Raw genomic sequence first — 21,590 nt, 5'->3', positions numbered from 1 at the left:
AACCTGGAACCACGGCTGGCAACTGGATCACTGGACACACTGGATCACCGCCTCACTCTAGTTCAAAAGTCCTAAATCTGTAGTCCTTGGGACTCTGGAGAGACCTCCTGCATACTAGGCAAAACTTTGTGTAGTTGCATTTTTCTAAGCAGAAGATATAAAGTTCTCATCACATTCTCAGAGGAACATGTGGCCTATAAAAAGGTTGTGCAGCACTGCTCTAAGTCATGATCTAAACCTCCACAGACATGGGTAATTTTAGTCATGTTCAGGAGGCTGAACATTTTATAGCAAGGAAATGGCAAGACAGAAAAGGCTGACTGGCCCAAAGCCACATGGAAGGTTTGCAGCAAGGTTAGAATCTGGATCTGGGATTTAGTATGTTATAATACATCAAGGGTTCTTAACCTTGGCCCCTTGGTTGGACTTTAGGATCTATAAACCTGCTGAAAACTGCATGCAAAACTAGGAGGAAGCACATTTTCCTATGAGAAGGAGCCAGTGCTTTTATTAGATACTCAAAGGGGTCTGTGACCTAAATAAGGTTAAGAACCACTACAATCCTCTAGGTTGGTCCTCAGTTCTGCCTTTCCCGCAAAGCCTGAAGAACGCACGGGCACCGTTCTGAGGCAACCGACCTCTGATCAGGGTAGTGGTGTAGGTACTGCGCATAATTCTTACTTGCACCATGTAAGCCCCTCTTAGCATGCTATTATCAGCCCTTTCTCAGTAACAGGCTGAGAGCGAGACAGTGTATATGGTGACCGAACTGAGTTGGCTGAAGGTTACAGAAACTTCTTGACATCAGCCAAGATGTCAAAACTGAGACTCTAGACATGCTCAGAACCAAGATGGGCTCTATCCCCTGAGAGAGAGGAAGCAGGCAAGCCAGTGAGCACTCAGTTAAATGTTGTCTCAATTTGGAAAGCGCAAAGAGACATTTATCAAGTCAGCCTTTCTCCAAGCACTGGGAGCGCAATGCAGTGCTCACTCAGAGCCTGGGGGCAGTTCAGAGATTGACAAGGAGACAGGCAGCCTCCTTGTCTGTCACCCAACTTCGGCTTGGCAGCTCACTGACCCTACCTCTCCTCTGGCTAAAACAAGAGTGAGTTGGCAATCACCACCCCTGGGACTCTGGCGATAACCAAATCCCTAAAAGGAGAAGACAGGAGCGGGGAGGAAGGAGTTTTAGCACAGGCTCAGCTTGGCACATCACGTGTATATAGAAAATAGGTCAGCGTTTTTCGGCCCCTACTAAGTATTGGGTACAATGTAATGGGTGGGGCAAGGAGGGAGGCACGATCGGAAACACTCATATTAAAACATTTTGTATTTGTTGAGCGATTGCTATGTGTCAGAAGTAGCACTAGAAATAGCAGTGGGGGGAGGGGTATACAGAATCATTCCTTCAACAAATATTTAAAGTAACTACGACGTGCTGGGTAAACTTGGTGCTGAGTATTGGGTGGAGGGGAGGGCAATGCACAGAATCATTTGTTCACTGAATATTTACTGAACATCTACTAAGTGCCCTGGACTGTGTTAGCCCTGGAGATATAATGAACTAAACAGCCTGTTCCCACTGTAGCGTCAGGGCTCTCTGAAAACCACATCTCCAGATTAGGAAACTGAGGCAGCAGAGCCTCACGCAAAGGTCTCATTGCCGAGGGCACCAGGCCCTGAACCTCAGGTCACCCAGTTTCCTAACCTAGGCTGGCCCTGCTGACTGGGGCCACCTCCCTGTCCTCGCCTCACATTTCCTTTCGGGGCACTGACAATGAGTCATTAATAATAGAATATTAATGGCAAAAGCACAGTGGTTCTGGGTCTGCTGATGAAGCCCATCCCCTGGGGCTGTGTGGAGACTGTGGTGACTGAATAGCAAAGAATTTTCGGTCCCTTGACAACATCTCTCTCACGACTCTTGCATCCTTCTCTCTCTACAAGGAGAACTTAAAAATATCCCACTTCCACGTTTGGCACCTCGAACTGAATCAGTAATTAATTTGTAATGACTGAGGGGGAAGGAGAGTCGCATCGGGCCACCACCACAGGACTGTCTGAACAGCCCCCCTTGACCCCAGGCATAGCCAGGAGGAAGTGGTAATCAGAGAGCCCAAAATGACAAGGCGGGAAGAGGCTTGCGAGTGGGGCTCCATGGGAGGACCAGAATGACATTTTACTCAGCGGGTACCCCATGAAGTTTCAGTCCGCAGGGAGCTGGCTCTGTGCTCAATTCCATGAGGAAAACATTGGGTTAACCAAATTCTTTACTGCAAGACTTCTTGGAGCCTTGAATATGCCGATGTGCATTGTGAATCTATAAAAAGGGGATGTCTACTGTAGAGCTTCCCAAACTTATTTGACCACAGAAACTTTTTTTTTTTTTGCAGAGAGATTAGTGCACTGCATAGCTTAAACCCTAAGTTTTAACCAACGTGTGCACTGAGCCCCTACCTGCACGGGGCTTTATGCTAAGTGCGGAGGATACTGGAATACAAAGAAGACAAGGTCCCCGCTCCCAAGCTGCCTTCTGTGGGAGGCGGCCACGAGGGGAACGGTGGGGGTTGAGACCAGTGTTCAGGGCGGCCTTAGAAAGGGAGTGGGGTCAGGGGAGGCACTGAGCTAGAGGAAGCTTAGGGTTCCAGCGGTGAGAGGAAGGGGCAAGAAAAGTGTGGCAGGACCACTAGAGGGTTATAGGGAGAGAAAAAGGAGTGGGCAGCAGAGAGGGAAATGTGGACAACCCACCTCCCAACTCCTCCCACCTTTGAACTGGCCAAGCTGGGTGGTGCTTCCCATTTGAACAGTCACTAGGAGGTTTGGTCCTCAGTCCCTCCCACCCCCTACCCTCAACCACATCTATGCTATTGAACTTGGGCTAACATCCAAAAGCCAAGGCACAGCTATTCACAAATTCAGTAATTGGAGTCATTAGCGTTGACTCAGAAATCATTTTTTCTAAGTCTCTCTCTTGGAGAAGCTTTTAAGACCCTTTAAATTGGTTAATGGAGAGTTTAGAGACGAGAATGGAGCCTTGGCTTTCAGCTCCCCCTGGCTGCCTCCCTGCCTCCCCCCAACACACTCAAGGGCAGAGTGATGAGATAATCCCATATCTGTTTTATTAAGCTCCTATCCATCTCTGACACACTCTTCACAAATGAAGATCTCAAAATCTACACTCTCCGGCTCCAAGAGTCCAGGTGCTCGATCTGCATTCACTCCCTCACAGCAGCAGGATGATAAAAACACTTTCGCACAAAAATATGGTGTGAACAAAAATACAGTGTGAACGATGCAAAAGAGCCTTGGGCCAGGAGTCAGGAGGCCTGGGTCCTCTCCTGGCCTGGTGACTCAAAAAGCCATGTAACCACGGGCATTCACTGTCTCCTCGGGTCTATGCGAGCATCAAGGTCCTTTCCGCAATGAAATGCCCCACAGCAGCCCTGCAGGGTAGGAAGGCAAACACCACTGCCCTTGGTTGACAATTGAGGAAATGATGCAGCGAGTCAGGCTACTCACTGCTTCAAGGTGACATGGCCAGGAGGGCGACATGGCCAGAACCTAGGTCTTCACACACTTCCTTCTTCTTTTAAGTGCTGGGGCAGGTACTTAAGGTTCTTTGGGAAGGTGGGTGGATAACTGGCCTCTTCTTTGGGACTTAAGTTGTGGAATCTCTGAGCCCACAGGCTCCACCTTTACAGCTGAAGTGAGGTCTGAAAAAAGTCAAGAAGATGAATTAAGCATTTAGGCAAAAAACTCCTTCCTTCCAAATCAGAGGTGCAATGGAGCTGATCATGAATTCACTGGAGATGAACAAAAGCAATCTGATTCCGTATCTCCCAAGTTTCAGCCATTCATGGAACCACCTCGTGATTTCTGCCTTCTCTCCGATCTGTGCTCCTGTTTACACAATGTTACAATATTTTTCTTTAATTTGATTCACTATTTAAATATGTGAAGCTATGTTAGTTACAGTTTTACATTCCACATTAAATATGCAGCTACTAAAATAAAAATACAGCTACTAAAATAAAAAAAAAAAATTAATTTGAGTACCACTAAAATCCTCTTGTGAACCACCAGAGGCACACACATTGGATGCTGTCAAAAAATGACTTCGTCTACGCTTGAGTAAACTGAAGCATGGGGAGGAGAAGGTAAGTGATTTTTGCTCAAAGACAAAGGGTAAAGTGAGGACCCAGGGTCGCTGGACCCTTCAGTAGTTTTTCACAGGTCACTGAATGAATCTTGTTGGTGCACACACCAGAGATGCCTATGAATGTATCCACTGCTTATCTGTGAGGCTACCAACCAGGGGAAAAGGCCAAAGTCATTTATTAGCCATGCATTTGAAATTGCTTGAGAACCTGACTCCCACTGGAATTTCCACCCTGAAAAGGGATCTAGAAACCCTATTTTTATTGCCATCCAACCTTCTCCTCACCCTTCCCCCTAGTACCACTGAGAAGTGCCAGTAACTGTGTCTGATCTCACCTTAGCCAAAACCCAGTCTGACGAGATTCCTTTCCAAGAGGTGTGGAGGGGCAGTCCTGCTTGGGGCTCCGGGGCTGGCTCCAAGACTCCTCCCACTTCTACAGAGGCCAAGGCTCCCTGTGCTCGAGGCATGTGGGAGGCTTGAGGCTCCTGCCAACAGGGTGTTCAGGCTGCACAGGGAGGGGCTGGAGAAGGACTTCAATCCTGTAACTGTCCGGTCGCTGGGCCCCGGGGCTGTAAGGAGAGGTGAGAGCAACTCTTTCTCATGCTATATTCTTGGGTTTCTACTTTGGAGCAAAGACTTCTTAAAGGACATGGTCCCCCCTGGCACTGTTAACCCCACCAGCCAAGTGACTCATGGGCAAGCAGGGCTCTTGGAGCCCTAGAAGGGTAATTCAGGGCACTGAGGCAGCTTCGGGATGTCATCTCTCCTGAAAAACCATGAGTAGCTACCATTTATTCAATACCTACTGTGTGCCAGACTGTGCTAAGCCCTTTATAGTCATTCATTTAAACCTTACAACCGAATGAGTAAGGTACTATCAGTACTTTCATTTTCAGAGATGAAGAAATTGAAGCTCAGAGACATGGAGTCCACGCTCGGTGACAGAGCAGGGGTTAAAAAAGGTGCAGGAAATGACAAGGAGACCAAGAGCTACTGCCACCCTCCTCTCTGTTGCAGGGTACTGAGTTTGGGGAGGAACCTGGCTGGCTTTGACTTGCATCTGTACCTGCTGCCTCCGTGGAAAAGAGGGTCTGCAACCTCTCCCGGGCGGGCTCATTCCCCAGAGCCGCTGACTGCTGGTAACATCTGACAGCCTCTCCAAGACTCCTCTGCACACCGAGACCCTTCTCATAGCAAATCCCCAGGTGGTACCTGCTCTGAGAGTCCTAAAGGAGAAAACGGACAGACACACAGATACACACACATGCAGGGCCAAAGAAGTGAAATGCTAAGGCATGAAGACGACGGAGCAGTGAGGCACGCTGGGGCTTCATCCACGCAAAGTCAAGACGCAGCTCCAGCCCTCCCTGTACCAAGGGATCCTAACCTTGAAAAGTCAGAGGCCTAGAGCCCACCCAACACAAAGGAGACAGGGATCCCTCGACCCAAGGAGAGTCCAGCCAGAGGAGAATGGGAGCTTCTCTCGCTGAGACTGATGCTGAAAGTATGCGTAAATGAAGGCCGCAGGGAGCACTCAGCCCACCTATGGGAAACCTGGGAGTCAGTCCCCTATGTTATCCCAAAAGAGCCAGAAGCAAGGGTGAAGGCCAGACTTCCCAAAGGCCCAGTGTGCCTTCCTGAACCTCTGCCGAGAGGGCTACACAGCATACTTTACAGGGAAAGTGTTTCTCCTCCTTCGAAAGGTTACAGGCTGACCCCTCTGCCAGTGGCTCGGGAGCCTCTCTCCTCTCACTGAGAACTATCTCCTTGAAGAGGCAGGATCAGGTGGGGTTGGGAGCCGGTCTGAACAACCAGGCTGCCTGGCTTCCAATCTTGGCTTCACCACTTACCAGCTGTGCAACCTCAGGCACATAAGCGCACATCTCTGTGCCTCAGTTTCCTCATCTATAAAGTGGGCATAATAATGCGACCTACCTTGTTACATTAGCTTGAGGATTTAATGTGTTAGTATATGAAGAGTACTTAGTGTTATTATTTTCATACCTTGAGTTGCCCGTATCATTAATCTCTCCCTCTTCACTGGAATATTTTCATTATAGTCAATTTCTCAACTTAAAAAACAAAACACTCTGCTGATTCCCAGCTCTGGGTCCCATTTCTCTTTTACCTTCTATAAATTTCTGGAAAGAGTTTCTAACATGCAGGCCAAAGTCTATGTAAATAAATACGGTGGACTCATGGCTACAGGCTGGCTTAGAACACAGCACAGGATATTTGTAAGGCCAAACACTGACTCTATAACTGCTCAGCACCAGAAGACATAATTCCTAGTGGAGCAGATGAGTGCGAGGCCTGTGCCCCAACACAGGGTTACCTAACATCCCTTTGTGCAACTTCTCCTAGCATGCTGGGTGACTAAAGCAGGCCAGGGTGGCCCCAGCTTGTCCAGCACAAGCCATGGGGCCCACTCAGACCAGGGAAGATTCTGTGGCTCTTTCAAGGAAAGAAAGGCCCAGCAGCCCATACTCATTGGTGACATCCGTCTCCTTCTGACGGCTACTAGAGATGCTCTGGGCAACACTCTAGAGTGAAAAAGGGAAAGTCTCCTGATGCTCAAGAGTTAAATGAAGCTCTCAGTATGTCAGCCAGAAAACAAAGAAAAGTTGCAACCCTTACACAGAAGAATTCTCGTCTATGCACACTGCTGGCTTTCATCCAGTGCTCTTGGGCCTTCAAGATGCAACTCGAAAATATACTGGTCAAATGCACTGGAGGAATGCAGCAAACCATAGATGGCTTCTTGGTGATTCACAGTGACAGTAAACTGAGATTTCCTACATTAAAGATACCTGTTTAACTCAGTACTTCCCAACTCCAATTGACCCTCTCTACCCATGTATTACTTATAAACATCCCATGAAACTAATGCTCTGTGGAACAAACTCTGGGACATGCTGCCTGGATGCCAATGTCCCCAGTTCCCAGACAACTAGATATCACCCCAAAGATGCTCAGTGTCTTCACCACACGCATCTTCTGACCTCCCGGAATTACGCCACTTGTAATGATGCACCTTTCGTGTACACAGCTGACAAAATGCTTTCACACCTATATTTTAGTCAGATTTTGATCCTCACAACAACCTTGTGAAGTAGCTGACAGGACAGGCAGGTATTACTATGCCAGTTTTAGAGACAAGGGAACAGGTTTGGATCAAAAAGCGACCAGCCCAGTAGTGTGCTGGTATATGATTAACAACTGGCTCTCCAGGGGGAAAAGCCCTGCTTTGTAGATTTAGTAATTTCTGTGGTACAAATCCTCCTATCACAGCTGGTTTTACACTACCAACATTCTTATAGGTTGGTACAAGCCAGCTCTGGCACACCCTGGACCTGCTCAAGGTCATACAGTAAGTCAGCGAGTTAAGACTTGAAGCCAGCCCAACACTCTTATCAAAAAGTCCCCTAAACACAGGAGAAAGTACCAGCTCCAAAGTCCCTCCCTTTATCAGAGTTGATCCCCGACACGCCTGGATACTGGAGACCTCATACCCCATTGTTGGCTGCAAGCCAAAGATACTTCACAGCTCTCCGCTCATCCAGGTACGGCTCCTTGGTGAAAAGCACCCCGAGGAAAGCTTGGGCCTGTGGTCAAGGAGGAAGGAAAAATGTATCTTGGTCACTGCCAGACCCCGCATGCCCTGGGTGCCCAGGAGAGACCCCACCCATGGCACTCACCTCTCTCAGGCCTGAGTCTGCAGCCTGATTCAGCATGGACACTGCCCTCTGCCGCTCAGAGTCCCACGAGGAGGCTGGGTCTTGCAGCAAGTACCTGGCATAGCGGTACTGAGCCAGGCTGTGGCCCTGGCTGGCAGCCAACTGGTAACAAAGGGCTGCCTGGGGCAAAGGGAGAACACCAGTCAACTGGTAACACTGTAAGCCGATTTTTTCGAGTAAAATTTTTAAAAGTTATTTTAATTAAATAATAAATAATCATTATAGATGAGCAAATGCAGATAAGCCAAAAAAATGTTAAATTCAGGTAAACCAAAAATAGAAACATACACTTCTAAGAAATCTTGTCTCCTAAAGATCATGCTGTTAACACTTTAGTGTACACCTTAGCAAATTTCTTCATATATATGTATTTACATATATACTCATGTACATTATATATATGTACATTCACACACATATATATAAATATGTGTGTGTGTATAGGGGTGGAGAGGGAGGGAGAGTAGGGGATAGAGAGAGAGGTATACTATTTTGTAACCTATTTTTTCACTTAACAATCCATCGTGAATGTCTTTCCTTGCCAATCAATATAGATCTAGCACATTATTTTTAAGGCCCACACAGATGTTATTAACCAATTCATTCTCTGTTGAAGGAATTTCAGGTTGCTTTCCTGTTTGTTGTTGTTTTTTTTTTTTTGCCATTATATACAATTCTAAGAAATACATTCTTGTATATAACATCTTTGTGGACTTACCGTACTTTATTTTAGAATTAATCTATTCGCCAAGGTAACATTCTAGGCCCTGAGGACACAGATGCAAGGAATACAAGGGCCCTGGCCTGCCTGAGTTTGGAGTCTAAATTCCTAGAAGTGAGAAGCTTCTTTCTTATTTTTCCCTCACAGCTGGGAGAGAGAAGGGGACTTTCCCCAAGTCCTGCCCACTGCTCATTTCTGGAGGTCATTCTGGGACACACAGCACAGGGCATGGGCCTGGGAGCAAGGAAGGAGGGGCCATACCTTGACGAGGTCCCTGGGGGTGCCTCTGCCATGTTCATGACACAAGCCCACATTGTACTGTGCTTTGCTGTAGCCGTGCTCTGCTGCTTTCTGGAAGTAGGAAAAGGCTGCCGCGTAGTCCCCATTCCTCATGTTCTCTGTCCCTGTAAGACAGCACAGGGCGTAAACACAGCTTCTTCTGTGAACTTCCCCACATCCTCCTCCAGATCCCATAGGCTCTTTCTTTTCTTTCTTGTGCTGGACATTTTGCACATATTTCCATCCTCCAAATATTTCACCGGTTTGCCAAACACATCAGTGGGTTCCACCCTCCTCACACCATCAGAGTCCACTTGGTAATAACATCCGATTTCCCTTTGGGAACAGCCCTCCGCCTGGTGCTGTCAATCAGTGTACCTGCTCTCTTCCCAAGCCATGAGACCTTCCCTCAGGTATCTGACCTTTGATCTGGTTGTGACAGGAGAGAAAACAGCTGTTGCAGCTTTATTCTGAGGACAGCACTCTGAAGACATTATCAGTTACTGCCGTACCACCCCCGCCTCCCCGCCTCCGATTCCTGTCCTTTCTGAGGCTTGGCAGGTCAGCAAATCTCAATAGATCCCTTTTGTGCTTAAATTAGAGTGGGTTTTGGCTGTTTGTAACCAACACAACCTGATACAGTTGGTACTGTTAATTTTGCTTTATGAGGAAATAGTGAGAGGTAATAGAAGCAAGCAGAGACCTGAACTCAGGTGTGTCCAACTCCAAAGCCCATGTTCTTTTTTATCCTCCAAACAAAAAGGAAAAGCAGGAGAAGACAGTCAGTTTTCAACTCTAAGCCTTTGCTCAAGCTGCTTCTCCTGCCTGGGATGTCTTTTTCTGCCTTCACCATTGGACTTTTGCACACTTGTTTCTGCTCTAGAACCTGCAGACCACACTTAGGCTTTAAATACTTTTCTGGCACTTACTTAATATATAAATCTTTTTCTATGAACTAAACTGTTTCAAGAGGACGGGCCCTGTCTCCTCAATTAGTCTGTAAAATCCTGGCAGCAGAAGCAGAAAAAGAATGTGGAAGAAATAACTCTGCATAGGGCGAAAGCTCTATACAAATGCAAAATATGATTATGGCTTATGCTCCTTTTGTGTTCTGTCACAGTGCTTAGCACTAGCTGAATAAATGAATATATGAATGAAGAAATGGGCAAGAAAATTCTCAGAAGAGACTATCTGCCCATCAAAATCCCAAAAAGCTAATGAGGTAGAAGCCAGGTTCCATTTAGCCAGCAGTGAATTACAGTTGCCTCTCTGCTACCTGAAAACTCACTGTCCAGGATTCACAGAGCTCTCTGTCCTTGAGGGGAAGACTCGGGAGGGCGAAGGATCCCACCCTGTCCCCATTCCCCACACTGGCTCCATCAACATACCCTGATCGATCTACTCTTCTCTGTCCCTCTGCTGCTAACCTAGATCAAGCCACCATCACTTTTTGCTTAGACATCAGTAACAGCTCAACTCAGTCTCCTGTATCCCCTCTGGTATCCCTAAAATCCACATCTGTCTACACAACAGCCAGAAAGCTCTTTGAAAAAGTTAATTAGATCGTGTGACTGCTGCCATTCCTGCTCCAGTGTAAAATCCTCCAAATGGTTTCCTGTCTCACTTAGAAAATTCACACTCTACCATGACTGAGAAAATCTCACTTGATCTGGCCCCTGCCTGGTTCTCTGACTTCATCTTCTACTCTCCCCATAATCTCTAAGACATACTTACCTTTCCTTTGTTCCTTTAACAAGCAAAACTCAATTCTGCCTCAGGACCTTTGCACTTGTTGTTATCACTACTTGGAAAGCTCTTTTCCAGATGGAAATAAGACTGGCTTGCTTTTGTCAATCAGGTCTTAGCTCAAGGATCTCCCCATCAGTGACGCTTTCCAAATCAAAAGTTGCTCCTTGGACAAATCACTAATACATTCTCCTGTCCAATTTTATACACAACATTTATCACCATCTGAAATTTTCTTATTGTTTACTAATGTATTATTTTTCTCTTCCTCAACTCACATGAGAGTAAGGACTCTGTCTTTGAAACACTATATCCCCAACACCTAAAATAGGGCTGAGCAAAAGATGAATACTCAATAAATTTGTTCTGAATGAGTCCCAGCCTCTCATCCACCTGCCCACTAGACTCCAACAGAGGCTGCTGGGAGTCTGGGTCTCCACATCAAAAGGCCTGAAACTTAAGCCAAGTCACTGCATAGACCAGGACAAATGATGGAGAGGCATCTACAGTTCCCAGATGTGGGTAAGAAGTTCCTATTCGTGCACTTGGAGGCCTGCCTGCTCCAAATCTCAGGAGAATGTTCTTGCCTATGTGTGCAGAGAACACAAGATGTCCTCCAAGATTTATTTTCTCCTTCTTACATGACAGAATTTTCAGGTAGGCAGTCATTCAGCTATAGACTACATTTCCCAGTCCCCTCTGCGACTAGGAGTGGCCATAAGCCTACATTCCAGACAATGATTTGTGCAACTTCTAGGTCATGTCCTTAAAGAGAAGGAGTGGTCCTTTAGCTTTCCCACTGTCCCCACTCCGGCTGGCTAGTATATGAATATGAGGGCAGGAGCTGGAATAGCCAAACTGGACCTCAAGATAGGAGCCAGTTTTAAGAATGGCAGAAAGGTTTGAATGAGAAAGGATCCCTGACACCACTGAGCCACCTTACCTGATGGGAGAAAATAAACTCTCTGGTTTAAACCACTCCCTACCCTGACTCTATTTGACCTTCCCCAGACCCCTTCCATTTTCCCATCCGCCTGCCTTGCGGCAGAATCTACTTACCTAGGAAGTTGAAAGCGATGGAGACACTGAGCTGGAGCAGCTGCTGAATGGAAGTCACAGCCTCTTCAAGGGAAAGCGTTTTTGATTTATCTTGTTCCTGGGGAAGAAATATAAAGACTCATCGTGGGACGGTTTACTGGGATTGCCACCTGCCCAGGTCAATGTTGTGAAGATCCGGGTGACCAAATCTGGACAATACCTGCTTTTCACTAGCGGGCTGAGGCTGGACTGGTTTTGCCTTGGAGGTGAAGCTACTGCTGGCATGCAGGAAGCTGCTATCACTCAGATCTGCAAGGGAAATGGCCGACACCCAGCCAGGGTGAAGGAGAAGGTGTCACTTCCCCTTTTCTCCCACTCTCCCAGTCCACTCAGCCCCTTCATCCAGCACCACTGCCAGGAACCACGATAATTCTGAACTGCCCCAGAAAGCATAGGGCCTCACAGGAACACCAAGTCCTAGCATATGCAGCAGCAAATGTCCATCTGCCCAACTCCCCACTACCCCCTGCCTTCTACTCATTCTAGGTGGGGACATACCTTCTTCAGAAAGATCCTGAAGACTAGCTACTCTCAAGGAGCTGTGTGAGGAGTGGCTCTTGGGTTGAGTGCACGGTTCTTCCTGGCTCAGCCTGGGTTCCCTGAGACCAGTGTGCCTGGGAGCTGGGCTGTCATGACTGGGGAAAATGTAGCTCCGCAGCACTGGAAAGAGCCAGCAAGAGCAGTCATGTCAGAAGGGGACCAGCACAGCCTGCTTGGGCTTCACTGAGTCCTCCCTGAAGTTTTAGGAAACAAAGGAAGAATTTGGAAACTCCCGTGACATTTCTCTCACCTCCTCCTCCATTTCCTTCACTGGCTTCCCTCCGCAGGGGTGGAGAGGGACCCACATTTATGCTGATCTTCTGCTGTAAGCATAAATCCTCCCTCTGCTTGATTTCTTCCAGCAGCAGGGAAGCAGCTACATTATTTACTCACTGTTATAGCCCCAGCACCTAACACTTTGTTTGACGATAATATTGATAATGATTATAATAATAAGAACAAGAACTTAAATACTTACTGAGCACTTATTATGTGCTTGACATGTATTAACTCACTTAGTCCTCCCAAGAAACCTATAAGGTGAAGTTTATTATTGCCCCATTTTACAGATGAAGAAGCTGAGGCACAGGGAAGTTAAAAGTGACTTGTCCAGGGACCCAGGACTAATATGCACCAGCTCTGGTGCTTGAAACCTGACAATCTGACTCCAGAGCCCTTAACCACTAGACTGCATTGCCTCTGTACCATGATACATAATAGCTACTCAATAAAGATTCATTTATTAACAAATGACTGAACAGAGAATGACCTAACTGGCTGAGGGGTAGGCAAGATCTAAAGTATCCTGGACCCCTGTGGGGCTCCCTTCATGGAAGGTGATGGGAGGGCATGGGAGGGCGTTGGAGGGTAGGTGTGGCCCACACCCTGCATGGATGGAACTTCCTCACATTCCCCTTCCTCTAACTTCAGATAGGAAAGGCAAGGAGCTGCTGATGGCTCTTTTCCTGAGGTGTGTCCAGAGATACTTCCTGACCCAGACAAACTCCCAGCCCAGCCCTCCTATCCCCAGGACTGAGAACTCACAGGGGCTCGGACGCCACAAGGGAGATGACAGGAAACAGTCCAGGGGACTGCGCCAAGAGCCGCGCTTCGCTCGCCGAGGTCCTGCTGGCAGGGATGCCTGGAAGTGGATCTGCCTTGCCAGCTGCAGGGCCAGCACAGCCAGAGTGCCCTGGGAAAGACAGCACATCAGAAATACATCTCTTCACCAGTCAGCTCAAGGCTTAGCCATCAGCTCAAACATTACTTCGGGAAGCTTTTCCTGACTCCTAGATGGGGCAGTTTTCTCACTCCACACTCTCACAGCTCCCAGACATCCCCTCTGGAGCCCTGATCACACTGGTACTTGAGTAATCATCTCTACAATTATTCCACAAAGGTCGGTCTCTCATGTTTGTCTTTCAGCACCACAAGGGCAGGAACCACATCTATTTTCCTCACCAATGTATCCCTGGCGCCTAGTACATGGCTAAGATATACACACTGAATAAATGCAGAATAAATAAAGTCTAAGTAGGCAAAAAGATAATGTGGTAAGTTGGGGCTTGGCCACAAATGCAGCAACAGGTCAGAGTTTCCCACCAAGCTCACTCTCTCCAATTTGACACAACTCCTCCCTTCCTCGCTGACCAGGCCACACACTACACACACATTCACAAGTACAGCCTTGTTGAAGGTGTCTCTTCTCCAACAGGTCTACAGAAGACCTAACCTAGACCAGTGACTACTTGGTTTTCCCTGTCCCTGCATGCATTATGCAATGGAAATGACATCCAAATACTAATTTTGTTGCAACAGCCACTGAATACAATGGCAAATAAGATGGAAACAGTCTCTGCCTTCATGGAGTTTATAACCCAGGTAGGTATATCTTCATTGAGGGAGAAAAACAAAATCCGAGTACACAGAAAATAAACACAATAACTACAAATTATGCTAAATGCCAGGAAGGAAACAAATTAGGGTTTACACAGAGTATAAGAGGGAGGCCTGACAAGACAGGAAACTCTATCGGGGTGATGTGTGAGCTGAAGAGAAGGAAGAGAAAGTGCTTGCATTGTCAATAGTGGACATGTATCCATGGCACTGGGGACAGCTTGTGCTCAGGCCCTTCCACATGGGCAGTAGTGACAGCGCTGAGGGATGGCATTAGGACCCCTGGGATCCAGGCCCAGTTTCAAAAAGGACTCACTGTGGGATTACCACAGGGTTCTGATCTTTGACAAAAAGGGAAAATGCTCCCCTCTCCAGGGTTTGTTATACCTCTAGTCCACAGCTCCCCAGACAGAAGTGCCCCTGTTGAGAGACACTCCAGGCTCAGACCTGCTGATGACACCCATTAACAGATGAGACAATGGGCTCAGAGAGGTCAAGTCACTTGCCCAAAGTACACAGCATGAAAGTGATAGGGATGAGATGTGACAGACATGAGGAATTTGTGTGCCAACTTTATCAAAAGACCTTATAAGCAGAACGTGAAAGACAAAGATTCTGCCCTATTAGACCTAGTGTTTGCTACTGAACATCTCACTTAATAGATCAAATTCAATATTTATTGAGCAACTATATGGGCCAGTATCTGTACTAAGTGCTTTTATAAGCCATACTAGGTTCAGCAACCAAGCCGTAGAGCATGGTAGCCAAGCACATGAGCTCCAGAGCTTATCTGGTTCCTCTACTTAATAGCTGTGTGATCTTAAGCATGTTACCTAAAGTTTCAGAGCCTGTTTCCTCATCTATAAAATGGAGGTTATATCTTCCTCGTAAGATCTTTGTAAGGATTAAACAAGATAATGCATACATAACGCTTTACATGAATAAAGTTTTAACTATTTAGTATTATTTATTATAAACTCCACAAAGGCAAAAATCATTATCTACCTTGTTCTCTGCTATGTCCCTAGTGCCTAGTAAAAATGCCTGGCTCAGAAAGGGTGTTAAATATATGTTTGCTGACTAAAAGGAGGAATAAATACATGGAGGACAGGTAGATGGAGAATGGCACTACCTCTCCAAATATGCTCCAATGCCATGAGCTACTCAAATTTTGAATGCGGGCACAATGATGCCCTAGCTCTTGTTTCTAGGCTTCCATGCAGAATCATTCTCCTCCACACTGAAAGTCAAAAACAAGGCTGAGGAAGCCTTACCCACGATATGGCATCCCACAAGGTATTCGGGGAGACACTGCCAGACATCCACTGAAAGGCATCCTTCCATCCATGGGATCTTGGGCCCCTGCTTGTGCCTGGACCATGGGGGCCTGACCTAGATGATGTAATAGAGACCATTAAGTTCTGTCCCAAGTAGGGGGAGAGGGAGGCCAAGAGAGGAGATGGGTGATAGAACGACAGGATCTCACCTGTCAAAGCTTGGCACTTGGACCAGCGGAGTAGAGGAGGCAGCCTGAGGCCCATCTAGGCTGGTGGTTTTGGGGGTCACTCCCCGGAAACCAGGTCCTAGCAGACGGGGAAGAGCTGTGCAGAACAAAAATTAGTCACCTTGATATGAACAGGACTGAAGCAATGGCAGCCCCACCAATATTCCCTCTGACCTTTGACAGAGTCCCACCCTAGAAACCCAAGAATCACTGACTGGCATCTGCCTCTGCAGAGGTGTTAAACAAGGATACACGTGGGAATCTTTTGCCTAGTAGGTTCTATGGCGCCACCTCAGAACCAAAAAACCAAGATACTTCAGGGTAGCACATCTCTCTTTTGAAAAAGCTCTCCAGGTGATTCTGATGCTCTCCTAGTGCTAACAACCACTGTTCTAAAATGACCATTCATACACAGACTCAATCAATGTTTGGAGCATTTTCTCTCTAAATCCCGTCTCTCTTCATTGGCCTCTACTCCTTTCTTTGGCTCGCCCACCATCTCATTATTTGGCCTCCCCCTTTCAATAATCCCACCCATCTCGTTGGCTCTAAGCGCTACCTCTTCCCACTAGCTCCACCCAAACCCCACGTTCCTGCCTTCTGGGTGTAGCCCGCCCCTTGAGGTCCCGCCTTTCCTCAGCTCTATCCCCGCCCACTACTGCTTTGGCTTGGTCCTCAAGCGCGCCCCCTCCTCCAGTACTGAGTCCGCTGCCTCAAGACGCGCGGCTCCGGCGCCCCCTTACCTCGGCCCAGGAGTCCCGGGAGGCGCCACATGTCGTCGCCAGTGCCATAGAGGCTCGCAGCCGAAAGAGCGAGGCCAAAGCATGAGACGACAGCTAGAACGGCCGCTGTGGCGCCCTCCGGGTACCTGAACCCCAAGGAAGCTCTCAGGCAGCCAATTAGAAAGGAGCCCAGCCGGAAGGACGGGTCTCAGTGAAAGGAAGTGAGGGTGTAGGCGTGTTTGGGGCTAGCGGGAGCGAACTGCGGCAAGGGCATTGAGGATGTGGTCCCTGCGCCCCAGGGAGGAGGTGTGGTTTGCCGCCCGCAAGAGAATGGGGAGAGCGCGTAGAGGCGGGGGCGGGGCAGCAGGAGGTGGCCAAGCCGAACCTCCTGGGAAGCGGGGCTAGAGCGGCCTCGGTGGCGCAGGAGGATCTTGCAGACACCATGGAGACTGGAAAGGGAAGCGGCCTTCCCCAGGCCCCGAGGCTGGGGGAGGTGGGAGTAATGAGGCCTACTGGGCCGAAGAAGGGAGCCTTAGGGTCCGACGAACGGTGCCGGTAGTCCGAGCTTCCCGTCCAAGGCCGGTGTCCGATTGGGTAGGCGATGGAACAGGCAGGGTTCTTATTCTGGGGCTCTAACTCTGGCTCGGCTTCGTCTCCTTATGTAACCTCTGGCCGACCCCTTCCCTATGTGCGTTATGATAGGGTCAGATGGAGTGACCTCGACTGATCCTAACTGGTTTGACAGAAACCACTTGAGTTTCTGCTTTCAAAATACCTAAGAGGAGACCCCTTCATACACACATCTGTTAATCAGAGCTTTCATCTTCAGACCCAACTGATGTCATCGATGTGTTCTATAAAATAAAGGCGCTCAAATTCAATTGTAAGGTGGTTAGACTTCCTCTTTTCCCCCAGGTGCATGATTTATGGGTAGGTGGAAGTCTCCACCCAGAGTAAAAGAGTACCGGGGTACCTACTTGTAGACAGGCAATTAATAAAACTAGACAGTTGTATTAATTTGTTTAACTTTTGAGCCATATGTCGGCCACCATCCTAAAATCTGAGGGGACATAAAGAGCATTTGTAGCCTCCAAGAACACATGACCCAGTGTTTTGTGGCCTCTAGATTTCCACAAATGGTTTGAATCCCAGCTTTCGTACCTTCTAGCTATGTGTTCTTGGGCAGTTAACCATTTTAAGCCTCAGGTTCTTAATCTATAAAATAGAAAAAATAATACTTCGGGCTTAAATAAAACAGTATATTTAAAATTTTTAGCATAGTTTCTGGCACATAGTAAGAGCCTAGTAAATATAAGTTGCTATTAATTGTAATATTAGAAGAGATGAGCAGACAAAAGAAATAGATATGTTCCAATAGAAGTATGAGCACTGGGTTATGGAATACCATGGAAGGATTCAGAAAAGTAATTGCATTTGAGCTGGACCCTTAAATGAGTAAGAGTTTGCCAGGTGGAGAAGGGAGAAAGGCATTGCAAGCAGAAGAAATGATAAATACAGGCCCAGAAGTGTGAATATTGGAGAACTATTCAGAAATATCTTTGCTTTGGGATTTGAGACACCCACATTTGACATTCCTTGTATTGCTACCTCAAAATAACAAGCATGCTGGTTCAACACTGTTTCCAGGACTTATGCACCCTTCTTCCTTTCAGCCTGTCTAGTTCATTTCATTCCTTGAGGCTCAGCCACATCCAGTGCTTCAGTGATGACTCCTCAACTGTTGGAGCCCTCACTACTCTCCGCTTTTCCCAATTTTTGTAGCACTTAATTTCTTACCACACAATTTAGCAGTAATTATATGTTGTCCCGTTATTTAATTATCTTATTTGTGTTAGTCTAGTCTCTCCAGTGCTCTCCCTCAGGGCAGGGATGGCATTTTCCCATTTTGCATCCCACATCAGACTTGACATAAACTGTCTGTCCACAGAAGATGTTCAAACAATGCCTGTTAACTTGACACCTTGTGCTGCTATGATTTTAGACAAAGAGCACCAGACCCTAATCATGGGATTTATTGATTCAAATGGAAATGTATTCATTCCACATGCAAACATTGAGGGCCCTCTGTGTTTGAAGTTACTTGAAAATTTTTGAAGAAGATAATGTGTTTTCATATGTAAAATAGCCTAATGACATCTGTCCCTAAATGCCTGAGAACACTAACAGACGACATGTGTGAGGGTAGATGGCGAGGGTAGCTGGAGTCCTCACTGACACACCAGATCACCTACTGAGTGCACCCCAGAGGAGCACCACTGGGGATGGCAACTTCGTTCTCTTGCTTTTAGTTTTGCTTGAACTTCCAGGGCTAAACCATCAACCGTTCTCTTCTCCTGCTCCCAAGATTGCTCTGTTTTTGGCTTGTGGCCCAAAGTCAATTTGACTTATTTTCTTTTCAAAGGTAAGTGAACCTACTGCCCAGGTGTCCACTTAATCACCTTTTGTTGATGCCACCGTGTACTCACCACAGCAAGGGGTCTAGACATTTGTTGTTGCCTTCACTTTCCTAGACTTTCTTAATTTGCATTAATCTGATACGTTAAGAGAGCCTAGTCTGTGCTGGAGAATGTTCTGAGTAAATAACAATTTTTTAAAATGGGTATGGTCCCTGCCCTCACAGAGAAAATAGTCTATCAGGACAAACAAACTCAGTAGACAGTTAAAACACATAATGATGTTTTAGTTACTTATTGCAGCATAACGAACTCCAAAATTTAGGGGCTTTAAACAATCATTGAATTGACTGGGCTCAGCTGGGCAATTCTGCTGGTTTCACTTGGGGTCTCTCATGAGATTCCCATCAGATGGCAGCTGAGGCTAGAGTCATATGAGGGCTCAACTAGGACACTGAAAAGGCTGCGCGTCTTTGCTTCTTCATGTAGTCTGTGCTCCACATGGCCTCTCCAGCTGAGTAGCTGAACTCCCTAAACGGTGGCTCAGAGCTTCAAAAAGTACAAAAGTAGAAGCCGCTAGGCTTCTTAAGGCTTAGGCCTGGAACCCGCAGAGTTTCACTTGTGCACTCTGTTGGTTAAAGCAATTCACAAGATCAACCCAGAATCAGTGTGGGAGGAGAAGACACAAAGGCTTGAATAGTGCTTAAGATCTCTTTGGAGACTAGCAAGTGCGTTAGTGAGGAAAGTACAGGATGCTATGGAAACACCCAGGGGAGGCATATAACCTAGTTATGGAAGTCCTAAGAAGACTTCCAGGAAGACTTCCTGGAGGCAGTGACATCTAAACTGATGAATCTGAATGATGAACTAGCCAGATGAAGAAGCAGAAAGGAAAACGTAATTCAGACTGGAAATAGCTGATGCAAATACCCAGGGAGACAAAGAGAGCACAATTTAAGATCAGTGTGTCTGGGGGGGCCAGAGGGTAGTTATAGGATAGTGATAGACCTTTAGTCTGGAGAGGTAAATGGGGCCAGGTCATAAAGTCTTGTGTTCCTCCCTTCACCCCACCCTGCAAGATGTCTGGACTCTGTCCTGAGGGCATGGGACATCAAGAAAAGAAGCAGGTGTGATCAAGCCAAAAGGAATCGAAAAAGGCTATTGGCTATTGAGTGGGTGATGGATTAGAGGGGTCAAGCCCTCATTTTTCACCCTGTCCCTCCTAGCCAGTGACCTCACCTTCTTCACTGAGAAGGCTGAGTCACCACCCCAGCACTGCTATCAGTACTTTTTGCTTTTTATTAGTGGGAATTTTTATCATAAAAAAAATGCAAGCTCCTTTGTACGAGTTTTTGTTTTCGTTTTTGAATTTTAAAATGAACATGTCCTAAAAAGCCTGCTACCTAGTAGGATCTAAAAGTAGGAACATGTGGTTGGTCAAGTGATCAAACAATTTATACCTGTGTGAAGTATGTTAAGGAGAACAGGAAGCATGCCAGGCTCAGGGGAATTTACCCCTCAGTTAAGTAGTGGTTGGTTAAGAGAGTACCTACTCTAGTACAAAGTCAAACAGTACTAAAAGAGCAACCATTTTCAACTCTTCAGGGTTTCAGAAAGCAGCACAGAGGAGCTTGGGTTTGGAATTGGACTGCCTGGCATCCAACACAGTTCTTCCACTCACCAGCTGAGTTACCTTGGTCAAGTAAATTATATCTTTCACCTTGGTTTCCTCATCTGAAAGATGAGAGTGATGATTGTACCTTTCTCATGAGATAACATATAAATTGCCTGGCACATGGTCAGTAAATGGTGATGATGGAGGATCTAACGAGAACAGCTGCGAGTACAGCTGTGGACATTTATTTAGTTGCACACTGTACAAATAAATATAAGGCATGAACATGAGCTAGAAGAAATGACAAGAATAGAGACTCGTTTGGAGAGGTCTGTCTCTTCCTTTGTTCTAGGCCAGACTCTGTGTTTGCTTTCAGTCCCATTCTCTTCCTGCTTCTTCTAGAACTTTGTCTATAATTATCCTGACCCTCATGCCAAAGCATACATCTCTCTACTACTTTTTTCTTTCTACCGATGAAATATACACAGGCCTTTCCCATCTTGGTGGGGCGGGGGGGCGATCCTTTATTTGAATCTCCTTCCCTTTTCAGCTACCATTCTGTTTCCTTCTTTCTACCGCTAGATCTCTTAAGCAACATACATACCGCCTCCCAGTCCTTCACTTTCAGCTTTGTCTCCCAGCTTCTATGGATGCTCTTCTAACACCGATGTCACTACTAAGGGTCATCAAAGACCATCTCATTAACCACCATTGGGCTTTTGTTTCATCAATCTCCAGAGCACTTGACTCAGTTGACCATCCACTCCTTAAATTTCACATACAAAATCACCTCATCATCCCACTTCCTCGTTTCTGTCAATTGTATCTTTTCCCCAAGTCATTCAGGAAAGAAATCCTGAACTCAGGATTGGCTCAACTCCCTTCTCTGCCCTCCCCTACATTAGTTTTGATTCTTGTCGCAAATATGAAAAACTCGTTGAAGCTAGAGCTCTTTAGGAAAGTTTTATCAGGATACAGAAGAGTGAGGGGACATCTAATATACCCCAAAGGCAGGATGCAGCTGGAATCCAGGAAAGATAGGATGGTACGCTCAGGAGCCAATGAAGTGAGTCCTCTCTCTCTCTCTAGCTTGCTTTCTGGATTTCTCATGATCTGCACAGACATCCCAAAGGTGTCCCCAAACCCAGCTAGTCACCAG

General features: G+C 46.7%; 1 protein-coding gene across 3 annotated transcripts; it reads right to left on the bottom strand.

Annotated features, from left to right (window-relative positions):
* Nucleotides 1-2,369: 2,369 nt before the first annotated feature.
* Nucleotides 2,370-16,588, bottom strand: DELE1 (DAP3 binding cell death enhancer 1). 3 transcript variants are annotated; one of them, XM_039836398.1, is made up of 13 exons: nucleotides 16,424-16,588; nucleotides 15,663-15,777; nucleotides 15,451-15,568; nucleotides 13,325-13,472; nucleotides 12,239-12,400; nucleotides 11,901-12,004; nucleotides 11,702-11,798; nucleotides 8,879-9,021; nucleotides 7,858-8,016; nucleotides 7,672-7,764; nucleotides 5,226-5,385; nucleotides 4,495-4,728; nucleotides 2,370-3,900 (listed from the first exon to the last, which is right to left on the bottom strand). In XM_039836398.1, exons 1-12 carry the CDS (start codon nucleotides 16,452-16,454, stop codon nucleotides 4,496-4,498), a joined length of 1,563 nt encoding a protein of 520 aa, XP_039692332.1. In that variant the 5' UTR covers nucleotides 16,455-16,588; the 3' UTR covers nucleotides 2,370-3,900; nucleotide 4,495. The 3 variants fall into 3 exon arrangements, with proteins under 3 accessions (XP_039692332.1, XP_039692331.1, XP_039692333.1); XM_039836397.1 differs by having other exon boundaries at nucleotides 2,370-3,713; XM_039836399.1 differs by having other exon boundaries at nucleotides 2,370-3,713; nucleotides 11,901-11,989.
* Between the last annotated feature and the right edge of the window lie 5,002 nt (nucleotides 16,589-21,590).

Source organism: Pteropus medius, unplaced genomic scaffold, assembly GCF_902729225.1.
Source record: "Pteropus medius unplaced genomic scaffold, Ma_sr-lr_union100, whole genome shotgun sequence".
NCBI classification, from domain to species: Eukaryota; Metazoa; Chordata; class Mammalia; order Chiroptera; family Pteropodidae; genus Pteropus; species Pteropus medius.
The sequence above is the reverse complement of the archived record's forward strand: the minus strand, read 5'-3'. Positions and strand labels throughout refer to the sequence as shown.

Coding starts and splice junctions, on each gene's coding strand:
- DELE1 (XM_039836398.1), bottom strand. CDS start 16,454: ATGTGGCGCCTCCCGGGACTCCTGGGCCGAG. Junction 15,569..15,662: donor CAAGTGCCAAGCTTTGACAG/GTGAGATCCTGT, acceptor TACATCATCTAG/GTCAGGCCCCCATGGTCCAG. Junction 13,473..15,450: donor TGTGGGATGCCATATCGTGG/GTAAGGCTTCCT, acceptor TGTCTTTCCCAG/GGCACTCTGGCTGTGCTGGC.